The 20,513-nt window shown below is 32.0% G+C and overlaps 1 protein-coding gene across 1 annotated transcript; it reads left to right on the top strand.

Annotated features, from left to right (window-relative positions):
- The first annotated feature begins 8,927 nt into the window (after positions 1 to 8,927).
- LOC139504206 (chromosome partition protein Smc-like) lies at positions 8,928 to 10,454 on the top strand. The gene has a single exon (XM_071294272.1). The coding sequence runs from the start codon at positions 8,928 to 8,930 to the stop codon at positions 10,452 to 10,454; it is 1,527 nt and encodes a 508-aa protein (XP_071150373.1).
- Positions 10,455 to 20,513: the final 10,059 nt, after the last annotated feature.

The raw sequence follows: 20,513 nt of genomic DNA, 5'->3' as shown, positions 1-20,513 counted from the left end.
GGTATCCTCAACGTACTCATATACAGATGCAGACAGATACATACAAGATTTACCCATAGTCATTCACTTTGTATCTGTATAACCAGACACAAAGAAAAAGAACTGAAAATTAAGTAATTTGAAGCAAATGAAGTATAAGTCAAAGGACGCTAGAAAAATAGCGATATTGTTAAAGTCAACTATAATTATCAAGTTAAAATCTATGAATCAAGGGTGTTTTGGAGTGATTTTGATTTAGCAATTCCTACATTTACGTTTGTAAAAAGTAAAGGTAGGTTGATGTATGATGAGTGTGTCCAAAGGTTCGGATAGGGGGCGTCTAAAATATTTTCTGCAAAATTAAGAAACGATAACAACAGATCAATGGATTCTTTCTAAATACAGAGAACGTTCAGATTGAATTTATTTGGAAAACCTGCGTATAAAGGCACCAACAAATATATAGCATTCAAAATTAAATGTGGAATTTGTCCATATGGGACACAGATGATGCCCCGCTTGCATATAATGTTATAAAGGGACATAACTCAAGAACTGTATAAGTTATACAACCCAAATTTGTATTTCATCTGAGTTTTGTGGTAATAAGCATTGTATATACGTTTCATAACATTCAGTTGAGGCAAACTTACGTTAAAAATAGGAAAGGAAACATCTAACAATTTTTTTCCATTTGTTAAAGGGCATAACTCTAGAACAGTAAAAATAACGCACCCAAAATTCACACTTGATCTGCATTTTATGAAATAAGTATTGTGTATAAATTTCATAACATTTTTGTTGAGGTAAACTAAAGGAAGAAAATAGAACGAAACAATTAGCAATTTTTCCATTTGTAAATGGGTATAAATATAGAACGGTACAAGTGACGCTTTAAATTCAAAATTGATCTGTGTGTTCTGTTTATCAGCATTGGGTGTAAGTTTCATAACATTTGGTTGTGGCAAACTAAAGACGGAAACCAATTCTGGGTCGTACACATGCACGGACGTACAGACGAACAAGGGTTAAACTGACCACATTTGTCCTCTACAGATATACACAAACAAATTAGTAGATGGAGATGTACATTATTTTTGAATACAAGGTGGTATTGGGGTAAACACAAGTTACTGTAATCTAACGCACCAAAACAAGATATGTATCGACCAAGCTTTAGATTTCTCTCCAAATGCAGCCTCAAGAGACTGTGATGAGATGTTTTTATTTGTTTGTTTTTTGCTAAATCGATTTATGAATTTGGAACAGCGGTATACTACTGTTGCATTTATTTTTTGCTCTTATTATGTTTTGCTAGTATACCACTGTCCCAGGTTAAGGGCAGTAAGATAGGACTCTGCGCTCCCGGGGATAGTTAAGCCCACTATTTTATGCCTTTGTATTCCAAGTCAAGAGCTTGTTTGACGAAATGAATTCAATATAGATACTGCATTCAACAAAATATTTGTTGACAGTTACACAAATGTAGACTTTTGTAGATGTAGATAAATTTAAATCTCTTTGTACCTAAAACAATTCATTATCAATGGATATCATATTACAATTCACAAATACAATTTTGATATTTGAGCTAACATATATCAGGTAAAATCATTATCTTATGCAAAATGGTCGACAGAGATTTTAATAAATTGTGAGGACAATTGGAGGTATACTTTGCCATTCATACAGCTGATGTTGCTTTCTGATTGAGGTATATACATTTTAATAGATTTTACTTCTGCTTTTAGATTGATAATGTAAAACTAATGATAGATACTTTATTCTCTAAAATATAGATACAAGTTTACAGAGAAACATACAATATAAATTAAAATACAATAGTTGAGGTACACAAATGCAGGACGTCAATGTCAAACTTTTTTTTTATTGAAGAATGATCTACAGTATATAAATTGTGAAATTATTACCTGTATATTCTGGGAAATTATGGCAAAGAGGTAAATAACTGCTAACAAAAGGAGTAGGTTCGGTAAGACCCCTTTTTGGCCCCAAAATAAAGCAGTTTTACAAAAGTATGTAATTTTTTAGCTATTTCCTGGAAAGTAGAATGCTTCTGCTACATAAATATGGGCTGTTTTTGACGATACAATGCACATATATCGGGTACTAGCATTATTAAGTCATGCTTAATTACTGAAATCTTCACAATTTGAGCATTTCAGTTAAATTTTAGAAGGTTACCGTCTAAAATAAAAATGGCCACATGCGTGTTCATTCATAATATTGAAATGTAAGTTGTATTTGATGATAGTACATAACATAAATAAAGGTTGAGGATGAACACGGATGCGGCCACTTTCATTTTTGACAAAAAAACATCTGAAAAGTGACATTTTTGGCATATTTGAGAGATTTGTCATTTATAAGCTTGAATCGGAGCGTTTTTAATGTCTAAATCAGTTAAAATCTTTTACATTAACTAATTGAATCCATTAAGATAGACACTTAAGTGTTTTAAAAAGTGTCCAAAATCTTTCATTCGATGAACCTGAAATTTGAGGCCAAAATCGGCCCTTAGCTACTCCTTTAATTGTTTGTCTTATGTATTATAAACCTAGTCTTTTTTGTCACTTCTTACATATAAAAAATTGAAAACAACACGTTTGATAATTTCTTGCGTCCGAAGCGCTTTCCTGGATTTACCTTTATCAGGAACGCCCAAAGCCAAACATTTGAAATCCGAAAATGTATAGTACCGAAACCGTTGAAGAGCTATATGTCAAAAATACCTAAAATAAATAGCCAAATTCATCTAAAGCCAACTTTGCCTGAAGGAGTTGAAACCTTAGTTTCTTGATAATTTAAAAATTTATCAACGGGCAAATTTAGTAAAGTTTGTTATGGCAGTACCATTATACTGACTACTGAGCTGGTGAAACCTTCTGGGACTGATAATCCACCAGCAGATGTATTGACCCAGTGATGTAAAGTATTGAAAACCACACGTTTAATAATTTCTTGCGTCCGAAGCGCTTTTCTGGATTTACCTTCATCAGTAAAGCTCAAAGCCAAACATTTGAAATCCGAAGATGTAAAAGTAACGAAACTGTTGAAGAGCTATGTGCCAAAAATACCTAAAATAAATAGCCAAATTCGTCTAAAGCCAACTTTGCCTGAGGGAGTAGAACCCTTAGTTAATTCATAATTTAAAAATTTCTAAACGGGCAAATTGAATAAAGTTTGTTAAATCATGTCAGTGCCAAAGTACTGACTACTGAGCTGATGATACCCTCGGGGACTGATAGTCCACCAGCAGAGGTATCGGTTCGGGATTCGACCCAGTGATGTAAAAAATTGAAAACAACACGTCAGAAGCTGGTCTTACAAAAATTAACTCTATTTTTGTCATGGATAGATTACCCCATATCCTTTCTTTTTCTATCAATATAAATAGAGCATTTAAACTAATATTTTGAATATTGTGTAGAGATCTGTTGTTCATAAATTTAAATCACTGTGTACACAATAAAAATTTATTATCTATGAATATCATATTACAATGCACACATGTCATTTTGATATTTATGTTAACCTATATAAGGTAAAAACATTATCTTATTCAAAATGGTCGACCAAGATATTAGTAATACGTAATGGAACATAATTTTACCTAGACATACTGCTGATCTGTCTTTCTGTTTGAGGTATATATATGTTAATAGATTTGGCTCCTCCATTTTATATTGACGAGGTAAAATGGGGAAATTGTTATCTGATTATTCTGGAAATGGAAAAATTGTTATCTGTTTATTGTTCGGCATGTTAACTACAGAATAACAACGAATAAATAAAGTTAATCAGGACAGTGCACATAAACATGATAAACAGCTTAATAGAATTACGAAGTGTGTGTCTCTAACACGAAAGGGTCAACGCTACAAAAAGTAACGGGTAAATTTCTAAAAAAATTATATAAATCAAGAATAGGTTTCTAATTATATTATTTCATGTATTTTATAACGATTACAAGAATGTTAATATATAATTGTGTTAGTAATAGTGCAACTAACTATGGTAACCTTTCTTCCAAATCAAACTTAGTGAAACAAATAAATCCTGTGCACATAGTTGCTTTAAATTAAAATCCTACAATTAATGAACTGGATGATTGATTATCTTTACTTTTACATACGAATAGACAAAAAAAATAGAATCACAACTACAAGCGATAAGACACAAAACAAAATCCTATCAGAACTACTAATAAAACTTCGTAACTAAATACATGAACAATGGATAAACAAATATCGGGACACGTATCATACTAATACGAATTCACACTCAGCAGAACAGTCATATTCGGGGATAGGTCACGTCCAGTACTTAAAAGATAGACGAAGTAAATACTAAACCACATTCTAAGACGTAGAAAATATGTCCTTAGTTAGTTTAGACACCGACACATCGTATGAATCAACCAATTCGTGTTGGTCAATAGAATCTACGCAGTGTCATTTTTAATCCGTCCTCCTCATACCTTTGTTGGAGCAGTTTCTGCGTAAGGAGCACACTCCTGTATATGAAGTCCTATAGTATGAACATGCACGAGCATAACGTATCAATTGAGATATGTAAACACTTTACGACGAGGCAGAGGGTATGTTACTGATGAAAAATGGGAAATTGATAATTGGGAAGTTGAAATCGTCCCGTTTGTAATAGATTTTTGTGAGAAGTCATCCATATGTGTCAATATAGAGAAAGAGATTCAGGTATGGAGCATTCCTTCTAGTATCAGTAGTATCCTTAATTTCAAGTTCAGTGGGATATATGAGATGTAACTTCTGGCTAAAATATGGGTTATTCAGCGATAGGACATCATCAATATATCTGAAAGTAAAATTAAACAACATCGCAAAGTGCTTTTTCTTTTTGTCTTTTAGAAGGTTTAAAATGAATTCTGCTTCATACGAGTAAAACACAAATCGAAAACAAAAACAAATCGTAATAAAAAGGTAGTCGTGCACAATTAGTATCCATAGGAATACCGACTGTCTATGGAAATATATATCATACAAACTCAACAAATATATTGTCAATCAAAAAGTCCAGCATTTTGATAATTTCATCTTCAGTTCATTTTCTGGTAGAATCAGTGTGGTTCTTCACATAATAACTTTATCATTATCAAAATGCTCGACTGATACTTCTCAAACGAGCGGGGGGTTACACAATGATGTAATTATAGATTATAGTTGAAGATGACCAATGATAATCTGTTTATCGCAATTTTACCTATGACGACGTTGTCAATTTTATGTCAATTTCATTAGCAACGCCGCGTGTCCCATTATTTACTAGCGATAGTTTTTAATATCGCTCGATTTCTTTAAGAAAGGAAATTATCAGTCAGTAAGATCAAAGTAAAAAATTGTTAGAACAGTTGGAAAGCAGGTCACGGTTTGACCCCAAGTTTATCAGCAACAATAGAGTCACGTGACCGTGAAAATTCAGTAAAAAAACGGATGAGACAAACCTCATTTTAACTCACTGAATACTATTGTCGTAATAAAAACTTATTGACCTAACTAATCTTGAGTATCCATAGTTTATTCTCGTCAAAGCTCACACATCAAATCAAAGTCCTTTATTCTTTATTTTATCTGCAAACTTGGAGTTTGGGTGAAAATTGTCAAGTCTCCTAAACGAAAAATCTAAATATTTACGAGGAAACTAAAAATGATGGGCTGAATTTAAATTTAATAAAGCATCTCATTAAGACAAACACTCGATATGAATATCTCGGCAATAGAATGTTGGATACGCAAACGTCAAATTGATTTCAAACCGAAGCGGTGGTTTTTATTCCGATTTGTGCAAGTGGTTATCTCCCCTTAATATCACCAGTCAAAAATAAAAACCCAGCAAAATGCATAAAAATTAAAAAAGGAGTTTACTTCACAAAAATCAGAAAGAAAATAAACGAAACTCGATTTATAACTATGTTATGATAATATAAAGAAGAGATACTTCCCCCTATTTTTCAGAGAAGGACTAAATGTAAATATTAAAAGACAAACTATTACTGCAGTAAAAAAAAACAATTCAGAAATGTGGATAATGACATCTACATGTAAAATTAAAAACCTAGCTATATTGAAAGAAATAAGATCTGGCGCATGAAATATACTACATGTAATTTTTATATGTGGGATCATTCCTAGCAGAATTTTTTTAAACACTTCTGATTATATTCAATGCATTAAAACATAGTTTATACAATTTCAATAATCTTTCTGAAAATTGATATTATTATTAAATAAATAGTACTGATCATATATATTTTATATTCTATAAAGTGTGACTAAGAGTCACAACAAATTTCTTCAAATTAAGAGAGCCTTTAAACTCAAGCCTATGTTTCTTAGTTGAACAGTAAAATACAAATAAGGGATTTATAAGTATTATACCAAAAATATTGACAGAAATTCTGTAAAAAAATATGCTTTAAATTATAAGTGAAAGTGACACAATTTAGAATTTCAGAATCATTATTATTGTAAAATTAAACTATAAGTTTAGCTTGCACAGTAGCCCTTTGTCTTATTTCTCAGGGTATTTTATAGATTATGAAAGTAAACTTTTTGGAAAAAATGGGGCTTCTTCTCTTAAACAGGTTGCTGTATCAGCTTCTTTAAATAATTACATATTTATAAACAAAGTATTGTGTATATACTTTACCTGAATACTAGTAAAAGGAAATGAAATGAAACTGGTGGGACAAATTTTGTGCATTTTACTTCAATAATGATCAAAGATGCTTAAATTTGACAAGAATTTGCCATTTGAATAAATTCAATTTTGTAAGAACACATCTCTATGAATAAACTTCTTGTTTGGCTGACTTGGCTTGATAACCTTGTTTTTGCTCTTATTACTATAAAATTGAGAATGGAAATATAGCTTACTAAGTAAAGAGATAATAATATAAGCAAGATTTTATTAACTGACCTTCATTTTCTTTTTTCATATGTTTTTTTCCTACAGAATTTTCTATGCAATGCATTTTCTATTGCTATTTTTGTGCTTTTGTCCATCCATAGAGTAGGCTATCAATAATTTGTCAGATCTGTCAGAATTTTCCAAGAAGTTTAGCTTTAAACGCAATAAAGAAGATCTTTGTTTGTTGTTTCACTTTTCCAATGTGTAAATTTTTACTATGCACATGACCCTGACACATATTTTGTTATAAACGTTACATGACGTATGTTGAAAAAAGAAAACAATGTCACCGTCAACTTGTGTAGGGGATCAAAAGGGGTTTTATTTACTTTAAAATACAAGTATCGTATGGAATTGTGAAAATCCACAACTTTTAATCAAAATTTCATTCATGTCTTTAATAAAATCAATATTTTAGAGCACTTTGAAACAGATACAATGAAAAGAAGCTAAACTTTACTGTTTTGAAGTAGAAACGTAGCTAAAACCAGATAAAAATTGACATGGCTGGTGGTCACTAAAAGTGATGTATAAAAGTAAAAAATGATGGCTTCAAAACAGTGTATAGATTTGAAATAGGTTTCCCGGTTTCATTTAAGATTATAACTGTTCTTTTCTGTATTTGGATACGCAAACGTCAAATTAGGAAAAATCGATTTTTTTGGCGAACAAAAAAGATGGCTATTTTTTTTTTAGAACGGACAGGATAAAGGAATAGCAATAACAAGTTTTTTTTTGTAATGTTTGTATGTCGTAAGGAAAATATATTGGTCACAAAACCTACAAATTTTAAAATTTAATTGTAATAAAAGCATGACAAGTTGCAAAAAATACTTTAAACGTCAATCTTTTAGCCGATTGAATTGGCGGACTTTTTGACGTTACGGACGACTGTAGCGCCACCTAATTAATTCCCCCTGCTATTGTTGCTGATAAAGCTTGACGACAACGGACGTTTCCAAGGACTTGCTTTCCAACTGAGAATAGCGATAATATGCATTATCACTGACATTGTTCGGTAAAAATAGTGATATAATAACTATCATAATAAACATAAGGAGATGTGGTATGATTTCCTATAGGACAGTTCTCCATCAGAGACACGAATAACACGGAAATTAACGACTTTAGGTCACCGTATAGCTTTGAACAATTAGAACCAATACCGCATAGTCAGCTTAAAATAACTCAAAAATGACAAACAATTAAAACGAGTAAACTAATAGCCTAATTTCTTTTTAACTTTGTACAAATATGTAAACAATCATTTACCATGTCACAATATCACATTAACGGGAACTACAGAGCCACGTCATATGTAACAAAGAAACACAAAAGGCATAAAGAAAAAACATATAAGCAAAACTGAATGACAAAAATTATAATAGAAAAATAACACAATGAGGGGATGTATTATAGGTACAAAGCCACGTCAATTAAATACCGTCAAAAACAGACTATTTAAGACAACAGTAGTATTTTGGGTTCAAAGGTCAAAAATCGATTGAGGGAGAAAAAATCCGGGTAACAAACTAAAACCGAGGGAAACAGTGGAACAACAGAAACACTAAAATGCATCAAAAACAAACGTCTCGCTTAATGGCAATTTAAAAATGCAGCTAAAATGACAAAATTACATGTAAACTGTAAAAGTAATGTTTATAAAACACGAAAATAGTCTTTCAACTTTGAGAAAATTCTCAGCTATCGCTCTTCAATGAAAAAAGATTAAAATCATAAAAATACTGACCTCCGAGGAAAATTCCAAACGGAAAGTCCTTAATCAATTAGCAAAATCAAATGATAAAACACATCAAAATTCATCGATAAGATTGTATCCAAGAAAGTCCCTCTTGTCTCCAAAACGATACATGGTCAATAAAAATTGAGACCGATTTGATCTTGCAAAAAACACCAAATGAACTCCTTGTCGGATAAACTACAACTAAAGCCAATTTTCAATTTATGTACTTGTTTAGGTCATGGCAACTAGTAAAAATGTGTCACGCGGACCGACTCAACAACCTCCCTTTGGCTCAAATAAAATAAAATGTGACACACATGGTCAACAGCTCAGGAAGTACTGCCCAAGTCATTTAATGCCTTGCTGTGAGGAATGCATTTCTCAGAGTCATTCGAAATGTATCGGAATAACAAGTTTATTAAGTGTAGTGGAGAAGACTAACATTGAAAAGTCAAAAGAATCTGTAGGAAAAGAAATAAACTTAATCTTGCATTTCTTGAATAAATTGGCTAATAACAAATTTGAAAACATACAAAAAGGAGAAAAACAATACCAAAGCATTAAAGAATCAATCAGTGAAATAAGGGTGGAGATCAATAAACATTTGGACAACCTTGAAAAGAAATTATGCAAAGAAGCGGATACCATATGGGGGCAGGAAAAATCAAAATTAACAGATTTCATCAAGGAAATTGAAGAACAAAAGAAAAGGTTAAAGGAAATGCAAGATGATTTACGTAAAATTCAAGAACATACTTCAAAACTTCAATCCTTTCTAGGAGTACATCAGATTGAACAACAAGTACATCAACTATATGCTGAACAGAAAGAAACGGTTACAGAGGTTGACATCAAGCTAAAGCAAAATGATGAAATAGAACAGATACAAAGCAAAGTGCAATCTTTAACTTCCTTAGGAGAAGTGAAGGTCGATGAAAATGAAATTACATTGAGAAAGGAAGTAAGTGTGAGCAGGGAAGCACAAGTAGAACAATCAAACATAAACAACATTACAATGAATCTTGAAACACCTATCAACTTAAACAGTATTGATGGAATTAGTGACATGATTTGTCTGACGGATGGACGAGTTATAGCAGTTGAAGCCTGGGGTGATGTTTATATACTTACTTCGGATGGAAAACTCCTGAAAAAGTTGCCACTATCTCGTGGAGCTTGGAGTGTCACACAGATTAAACAGGACACTATTGCTATAACTTATCCTCGTCGGCATTCCATAACGATTTTCAATATGGAGAATGAAACTATAACCAAAGACATCAAGTTAGACAAATCATGCTGGAGTTTATTTTTATCCAATAATGCTCTTGTTGTAGCTTTGTTTAATAATGAAATCCGTACTATAGATTTAGAAGGGACTACACAAAAGTCAATTGAAGTTCAGTCAGAATCAAGCCTGTATTATCTTGTTAACTGGAATGACAGAGCTATATATAGTGATCTGCAAGGCAAGGCCGTAAGCTGCATTGACGGAACTGGTACGCAGATCTGGCAATATCAACAGGATTTTTCAGGACCAAAGGGACTTTGTACAGATACGTATGGTAACATTATTGTAGCAGATGAGAAATCTGTAAGACTAATAGTTATTTCAAAGGATGGAAAGGAGAGTAAAGTACTAATTAGCGCAGAGGATGGACTGGCGTGTCCTCAGTGTATTTGCTTAAATGGTTCATCTGGTTTTATTTGTAGTAGAATTGGACTAGACATTTTCATTACAAAATTCAATTTATCTTATGAATGAATATGGACCTGGAAACATGAAAATAAAACGGAGCCCATGAATTGATTTTAAATACAAGAATATTATGAAAATGACAGTGCACCGGGAATTTGGATTAAATCACAGTATTTCAGTAACAAAAATGTTTTGCTTAAAAATTAAAATTACTTGTATTTAAAAAAAGTCTATTCTTACCTTAACTTTTTGCAAGTTTTTTCGTGAACTGTGACGGAGGTTTGTGTCCTCTAAGAATTATGAAATTTCCGTGGACATATTTTTGTGTTTTTCTTTGGACACAGGATAATACAAATGGAGTACAAGTACTTTTACATGTACATCTGCGAGATTTACGCCTTCGAAGTCAATTGACAACTCAGGACATACTCTTATACATGTCCACTATCTGTAATGACAAAGAAAAAATGGTGACCATTTCTTGGTGGTCATAAATTATGAGATGTTGATAATTCATTAGGGTCAGATAAAGTATTGTCTGGTGGTCAAACACAACAAGGCTATACAATGAGAATCAATGTATTTATTAAATGTACATATCATACCGATCACGTTTACATATAAGTCTTGATTAACAATCGAATGTAAGTTGACGACTTGTGATGAGTTATTATCCATGAAAGTGTTGATCCGTGTACAAACACCGTTTAAAAAAGTCTCTAATCAGTTGCGTAGCTATAGGGTATACGCCAGGGAATTTGGATTTTGTTTTTGTTCAGAAATATGATCTGGCGTTTTTATGTTTGTTACGGAAGGAACGTACGTTACAGGTATAGTTATAAAAAATAGTTGTCTCAGGATACACGTATTTACGTTTTTAATGGATCGTAAGGTTTATGACCCCCTCTGTAGCCATTTTTGTACAAACTTTTCAAACTTCAATTGTATCAAAACTACAGGTATAATGAAAAATAGAGATAGACCGTTCTGTACATATACCCAGGGAAAACTTGATGCAAAGCATTATTATTTACTGTTTTATTGCATTTAATAGAAAAAGAGTACTTTGTGGCAAATAAACCAAGATTTTATAGAAAATCCACAGCTTTAATACAGAGAAGTATGTTATAATATTTGAAACATAGATTTCTCAGTTGCTTTTCTATGATGTGCTAGTGTTTATTTTTTACAAAAAGTTCTAACCAACCTGTAAATTCAAAAATACCTCGTGCTGAGTCACTAAAGTCGAGCGCACCATAAAAGGTGTACTTGATTTGGTCCATATTTTTATTTGTTTAAGCCAATATTTACATTAATAAACTTGTTTTAGGGAAATCAATGCTAGCACTGCATGCAATAATCCTATATCTATAAGTCATCAAATTGCCAAATATGAGAGTACAACGATAAAGGCTGTGGATTTTCTATAAAATTTCCATATGTTTAGCTTTGAATCAAAACAAGGGTACATAATCCTTAAGGTTCATCATAACAAACGGACAAATATGGCTGTATTTACATGCCAAAAATTACTCTGAGTACAGACTTACCTGCGAACTTGGAAAAGTTTTAATGCCTGGCATCCACTAGATATAATAAAGTTAAATTCATTTTGTGTTTCAGAAAGATAAAATCTCTTTTGGATTTTGATGGGCATTTTTTCCCTTCATGCAGAAAGTGTGAAAATTAACTAAGTTGTGGTACAACTATGAGATGCACCCTCAGGTAAAAAACCGGTTTGTATTGTTTTGATTGTCCATAATTGACATGGACAAGAGGTATCTTCACAACTATAGGTGAGTTAAAAAGTTTATTTGAGTCAGCTGTGAGTGGACAGTATCAAAGTAATTCAGGTGTTTGTTTATTTTTGCACATTCTGCAGAAAGGAAAAAAAAATGCCCATCAAAAACCAAGAAAGATTTTATCTTTTTTAAACACAAAATGCATTTAACTTTTATATATCTAGTGGATGCTAGGTATTAAAACTTTCCAAACAGCACAGGTAAGTCTGTACACAGAGTGGTTTTTGAGGTGAAAATACGGCCATATTTGTCCATTTGTTATGATGAACCTTAAATAGTATTACTAAGGGGGTATTTCAACGGAACTAAAGTGAGTGGAAATGTGTGGGAGATATATCTCAACATTTATAAAAGGCAAACGAGTATCCGAGTACTTTAATTGTACTCGAGTACTCGGCCTTCCGAGCGAGTACCCGAGTACTCGAGTACTCGTTGCCATCCCAAGTATTTTACTGTTGAGTATTTTGGTATGTAAATTATTTTGTTTATCAAATGTTACCTCAACAGGTAAGTTATTCTTTTCCTTTTTCTATTACCGACATGTATACTAGGCTAGAAACTAAATCAATTTACCAGTAACAAGGTTTTGTGTTTTTAAAAATAATTCTATATTCCGTAATGTTTGTACGATGGAAATAAGATTTCATCTTCAAGTTATGTCGTTTACATATAGTATAGATAACATATTCATTTGAATATTAATCGTAATGCAAAATATGTAGGCATTATAATTGTCCATGCTTTCTTCAAAAGAATGTGAAGGACGAAAAAGTGACATTAGTACTACGAGACATAAATCTGTTCATCTATAATTTTTGTGATAATCAATAAATAACTTATTCTTAATCTTTCTTAGGACTTAGAAGGAAATATACCGGATTCAGAAATAATAAATTAATGAACTTAACAAAAAAAAGTTGTAGATATTTTCATATTTCACTAAAGTCTGGACTGTAGTAAATTGTACCAAGTGCATTGAATTTGAAAATATAACTTGTTCTCTATGATTTTGTAAATAAGTATTTTCCTGCGGTCCAATTTGGGGAAATTCATTGAATGTCTATGATACAAAATATCAAAGTATTCCATGACTTTTTCAGATTATTCTGTATTGTCCATGTCTCCATGTTTGATCAGTTTACACTAAATGTGTATTCATCAGTTATTGAATCATCATTTCATTTGAAAAGTGTTTCACAAGTGATTTTTATGTTGATGACAAACATATCCGTAGACAGAAATTATTATTCTGGAGTATGCTTTAATTAAGATGAATTATTATGTAAGAATAAGATTATAAACAGACTTTGCAATATCAAACTAATGAATATAAAAAAATGTATATAAACAAATAAAAATGTTTCGTAAAATTAATCTTATCTGAAGAAATGTTGTGATAGAGGTGCCAGGTTTGAACAATAATTAACATTTCATGTGGGTTTTTTTTACCGCTTCTTAGCTTTGGATAATGTAGACTCAGTGTGGTAGATACATGTACTTGGAAAAGTATGTATGCCATTATTGTTTTACTATATTTTACTATCAACTTCAGAACTTTTTTGTAAAATTTATGTGTATGATAGCTTGTTGGGATTGTTTAAATTCAGTTGTGTAGTAAAGCTATGTATGTTTACACAAATTTTGCTTCTTGATCAATTGATACATTTGTTCCCCAAAATGCCTGTACAACGTCAGTAATATGACAGTTTTTTTTTCTGTTTCCGTTGGTTAACATAGTCGAGCATTTGATTTCGTCTAGTTTTATGAGTTTCGTATATGTTAGCGGCAATAAGTGAAATTAGGCATTAAGCTTAAATCCTAGGCAATAAGCGACCGCCTAGGCATTAAGTTATTGCCTGAAATTTTCAGGCATTAAGCTTATTTCCTGAAATCTGATATCTGAAGTAAGTTTATTTCGTAATTTTAACAGTTAAAAAACAGAATTAACTCATACTTTTTTCATGTTTTTCTGGTATTACAAAATATTAAAAAAAATTAAAAATAGTGATTGTATCCAATTAAAAAAGGGGGAGATTCTATAGAATAATTATAATATTTATTTGAAAATTTGTACACATTTAAAACTAGTCGAGCTGGTTTGAACGGGTCAAAAGTAGACAAAATTAAGATATATTTTTTTTTTGCTCACACCATTTTCCAATTTTTTTGTTATTGAATAAGTAAATTTTCTTTGTCAACAGTTCCACAACTTGTAAAAAAAAATGATTTTAACACAAATTTCTATCAAGTTTTCATATTTTAAAATTATTATTTGATGCGTTTTAATATAAATAACATATTGTATTAGTGATTTTATTTCCGGTCTCTTTTGACAGTTGTCTCATTGGCATTCATACCACATCTTCTTTTTTATATTTATGATGAAACTGGGCCCTGTGGTTTTGCATCGGTAAAATCAGATTTGTTTTACATTTGTTTATATTCAAACATATGTTAATTGCAGTAATAAAATAAAATATTTTCAAGTACTCAGTATGTATATGAAAGATGCACGATTATATATTTGATTTTAACTATTTACAATTAGTTTGTTCAATTCTAATATAAAATGTAGTAATATCTTTTGACTTATGATTTGTTTCAAAGAGTTTTCATGTCAATTATAATATCAAAATTATTTATTACCCTTAAATTTAATAAACTAATAATTATCTTCTAATAACTAAACGGTTTTAAAATTAAAGTTGTTGGTTAAATTATTATAAACAATATTTCATTTTATTCATTTGCTATTTTCTTTTACGCCAATACTTAGGACAACAGTTAGGACATCCTAGCTAAAATTATCCTCAGATAGCTTCGATGTGCAAGCTGAGACATGTCGTAAGTCGGTCCTAATTTTGCCATAATTTCTGTCCTAGGAATATCTTATAGAACCGATCTTAGGACAGTTTGATAAACAGGCCCCAGTTCTCATAATGTTATTATGTAACACTTATATTTTTATCAGAATTAAAATTTCTATTATTTACTAGCATTTATATTTTAGGCATTAAGCTTAATGCCGGCACACATTTTTCAGGATTTAAGCTTAAATCCTATGATTTAAGACTAATGCCTAAAATCATTTAGGCAATAGACTTACTGCCTAGGCGTTAGCTTATTGCCTAGGATTTAAGCTTAATGCCTCATTTCACTTATTGTCGCTAACATATACAATGGAGTTCAGTTTTTATGGCAATACCCTTTTTATACTTTTACTAATCAGATAATTTGTGAAAGAGAAATTGCTTAAACGTTTGAATTTCTAGCTGACTAGTTTAAAACTTTGCTATTAAAAATAATCAATACTGCATTTGGAAGTTCTGTTGATATCAGACCCCTGGTATCAATGTCATATTTTTCAATATTTATGAAACATCACAAGTGGTTCTGCTGATGTTAACAATTACAAAGGTAGTACTTAATCAAGATGGGTTGACATTGCTTATGTTATACTGAATAACTGTCCCAATATTTTGACTATTTTATTTATTATGTCTGTTTAGTTCACGCATATTTGTAAATATAACAGAATTTGATGAGACTGTCAACAAAGTGAGAGGTTTTGCGCTATAAAACCAGGTTTACTCCACAATTTTCTACATTTGAAAATGCCAGTACCAAGTCAGGAATATTGCAGTTCTTGTCAATTCGTTTTTTTATGTGTTTTGTCATTTGATTTTGCCATGTGATTAGGGACTTTCCGATTTGATTTTCCTCTGACTTCAGTGTTTTTGTTATTTTACTTTTTAATTCTATAGTTTGGGTTTGTTAAATGAAGACTGCTTGAAGAAAAGGCTTTTGCAGTATTAATGATTTTCGTAATTCAAATGGTCATATAGATCTTTATTTATCTACATGGAAAAAAATATGCTGTGATTGTAATCAGATTACAACAAAGATTGGACGAGTTTTGTAATTGCAAAACATAATAGGTAAAATTCGTTTTTTGATACAAAATGTGTACAAGAATGAAAATCTTGTTTCAGAGATGATTACAAGTGTTCTTACTTTTTTGAATCAAATATATGGGTGTTAAAAAAGGGAAAACCTGTCTACCTTGTTATTTTTCATTTTCTCAATGATTGAATGTAACTTGTATCGCATGCTGTCTAAAAGAGGGACGAAAGACACCAGAGGGACAGTCAAACTCATAAATTGAAAACAAACTGACAACACCATGGCTTAAAATGAAAAAAGATAAACAGACAAACAATAATACACATGACACAACACAGAAAACAAAGAATAAACAACACGAACCCCACCAAACCTAGGGGGTGATCCCAGGTGCTCCGGAAGGGTAAGCAGATCCTGCTCCACATGTGGCACCCGTCGTGTTGCTTATGTGATAACAAATCCGGTAAATAGCCTAATTCGGTAGGTCACATTCATGAAAAGGAAGGGGATTGTAAGGAACATATCCGATATGATACATAAATGATGTCACAAAGATTCCACATATATTGTTGACAAGAATAATGAAGTAAATTTGGAATAATTAACTGCTTAATCAGTGTAAGCTTTGCTTGATATATATTTACTGTTATAAAATGAAGTGTAGGCTCAATGTATTTATTTCTCAGGTTAAGCATAACAAACAACTGATGTGTTTATCCATGTTTGTCACATCAGCACACATAGTCTATACACAGTACAAGTATGTATTAAATGCAGCTAAGTATAGGGTAAACACCCACAAGACAAAAATCCAATTGACATAATGTCAATGAAAACCTCTTGAATTAACCCTTCCAGGAGAGCACACCTTCGTTATAGGGCAATTCTTTCTATGCAACAAATGTGACCTCATAATGGATGACCTCTGTTTTTTTTAAATTGTGAAACATGATAATTAAGAAAATGCAGCAAAAACAAACAGGATTTTTTTCAAGAAGAGTGCATGAGCTAAAATTTCTCACAAATTTTTCTTTAGTTTGACGATTTGAATTTATGGGGAAAGTCGGTAATATTTGATACAAGTATCCCGTAAACTTAATATAATCAGCAGACTTAAATATTAACACTGATCATCGAAAAATCGAACAAATTTTAATTTTGGACCGCAATTTGGACCAACTTGAAAACTGGGCCTATAACCAAAAATCTAAATACAGGTTTAGATTCAGCATATCAAAGAACCCTAAGGATTCAATTTTTGTTGATATCAAACAAAGTTTAATTTTGGACCACGATTTGGACCAACTTGAAAACTGGGCCAATAATAAAAATTATAAATACATGTTTAGATTTAGCATATCAAAGAACCCCAAGGATTCAACTTTTGTTGAAATCAAACAAAGTTTAATTTTGGACCACGATTTGGACCAACTTGAAAACTGGGCCCATAATAAACAAGAGTGCACACACTGAAATGTCTCGCCTTCTTTACTAATCATTGATATTATGTTGATAGTCCTAAGTATAAAGCTTTATTACAACGATCACATAAACTTAACATTAACCAAGATAGCTAAACAAAGACCAATGAACCATGAAAATGAGGTCAAGGTCAGATGAACCATGCCAGGCAAAACTGTACAGCTAACAAAGCTTCCGTACAACAAATATAGTTGACCTATTACTTATAGTTTAAGAAAAATAGACCAAAACACAAAAACTTAACACTGTGCAATGAACCGTGCAATTGAGGTCATGGTCAAATAAAACCTGCAGGACTGACATATAGATCATAATATATTTCCATACACCAAATATAGTTGACCTTTGGCATATAATATTTTATAAAAAGACCAAAACTTAAAAACTTAACTTTGACCACTGAACCATGAAAATGAGGTCAAGGTCAGATGACATCTGCTCGCTAGACATGTACACCTTACAATCATTCCATACAACAAATATAGTAGACCTATTGCATAAAGTATGAGAAAAACAGACCAAAACACAAAAACTTAACTATAACCACTGAACCATGCAAATGAGGTCAAGGTCAGATGACACCTGCCAGTTGGACATGTACCCCTTCCAGTCCTTCCATGCACCAAATATACTAGCCCTATTGCTTATAGTATCTGAGATATGGACTTGACCACCAAAACTTAACCTTGTTCACTGATCCATGAAATGAGGTCGAGGTCAAGTGAAAACTGTCTGACGGGCATGAGGACCTTGCAAGGTACGCACATACCAAATACAGTTATCCTATTACTTATAATAAGAGAGAATTCAACATTACAAAAATTCTGAACTTTTTTTTCAAGTGGTCACTGATCCATGAAAATGAGGTCAAGGACATAGGAAGGTGACTGACAGAAACTTCTTAACATGAGGCATCTATATACAAAGTATGAAGCATCCAGGTCTTTCACCTTCTAAAATATAAACCTTTTAAGAAGTTAGCTAACGCTGCCGCCGGATCCCTATCCCTATGTCGAGCTTTCTGCAACAAAAGTTGCAGGCTTGACAAAAATCTAAGTACATGTTTAGATTCAGCATATCAAAAAACCCCAAGAATTCAACTTTTTTTTCAACTGGTCACTGAACCATGAAAATAAGGTCAAGGACATTGGATATGTGACTGACGGAAACTTCGTAACATGAGGCATCTATATACAAAGTATGAAGCATCCAGGTCTTTCACCTTTTAAAATATAAATCTTTTAAGAAGTTAGCTAACGCCGACACCGCCGACGTAGCTGCCGCCGAATCACTATCCCTATGTCGAGCTTTCTGCAACAAAAGTTGCAGGCTCGACAAAAATCTAAGTACATGTTTAGATTCAGCATATCAAAAAACCCCAAGAATTCAATTTTGGTTAAAATCAAACTTTGTTTAATTTTGGACCCTTTGGACCTTAATGTAGACCAATTTGAAAATGGGACCAAAAATAAAGAATCTACATACAGTTAGATTCGGCATATCAAAGAACCCCAATTATTCAATTTTTGTTTAATTTTGGACCCTTTGGGCCCCTTCTCCCTAAATTGTTGGGACCAAAACTCCCAAAATCAATCCCAACCTTCCTTTTATGGTCATAAACCTTGTGTTTAAATTTCATAGATTTCTATTTACTTATACTTAAGTTATGGTGCAAAAACCAAGAAAAATGCTTATTTGGGCCCCTTTTTGGCCCTAATTCCTAAACTGTTGGGACATCAACTCCCAAAATCAATCCCAATCTTTCTTTTGTGTTCATAAACCTTGTGTTTTAATTCAATTGATTTATATATACTTATACTAAAGTTATTGTGCGAAAACCAAGAATAATGCTTATTTGGGCCCTTTTTGGCCCCTTATTCCTAAACTACTGGGAACACAACTCCCAAAATGGATCCCAACCTTCCTTTAGTGGTCATAAACCTTGTGTCAAAATTTCATAGATTTCTATTTACTTAAACTAAAGTTATAGTGCGAAAACCAAGAAAATGCTTATTTGGGCCCTTTTTGGCCCCTAATTCCCAAACTGTTGGGCCCAAATTTCCAAAATCAATCCCAACCTTCCTTTTATGGTCATAAACCTTCTGTTTAAATTTCATACATTTCTATTCGCTTATACTAAAGTTTTAGTGCAAAACCAAAAGTCTTCGGACACCGACAACGACGACAACCAACGTGATACCAATATACGACAAAACAATTTTCAATTTTTGCGGTCGTATAAAAAGCAAACAACATAAGTGCAAATTGTAAAACTCAGTTGGAAAAGGCTCAACTCAAAAAAGGTCAGCACAGAGTATATATTGAACCAATTAACAAAATGACACTGAGTTCCAATAGCTAGTTCAAAGCTAATTACAGTTGATGAATAAATACTCTTGGCACCGACTAAAATATAAATCAGTACACATCCGATTAGAAACCAGTGAAAAGTGGGTTCAGTGTTATTATTATATATTATATTGATGTTTTGGGAGGCCAGTTTCCTGGTATGGAACTTGAACCCTTGTGGGTTTAGTTTTACAGCCAAAGCTTTATTTATATGGTGTGTAAGTACTGAGATCGTCGCTAATTACATGAGTAGTTATTTGCTTCAGGAGCCTGGAATTTTCATTTGTGAATAAAAATTTAACATACAATCATTTAACACTCATCATTCTTTTTTTTCCCTGAAAAACATTGTTCGATTCTAAATTTTAACATGTTTGTTCAAGAAGAAAAATGAAAAAAATGTTTTCTTTTAAAAGTTGCGGTAAAAAAATAAATTAAAAACTGAATTTCAAAATTTAAGTCTTGCAAAAGATTTTATTTTTTTAATGGCCAAAAACATGTCTCTTCGGGAACACCTCCCCTAACTAAATTTAACTTGAACACAAGGTTAGATTTCAAAAACCTAGTTAGATTGTGACTATGTTGGTTA

The sequence above is a fragment of the Mytilus edulis genome, chromosome 14, assembly GCF_963676685.1.
Source record: "Mytilus edulis chromosome 14, xbMytEdul2.2, whole genome shotgun sequence".
Classification (NCBI taxonomy): Eukaryota; Metazoa; Mollusca; class Bivalvia; order Mytilida; family Mytilidae; genus Mytilus; species Mytilus edulis.
This window is presented reverse-complemented; position numbering and strand designations above follow the sequence as displayed.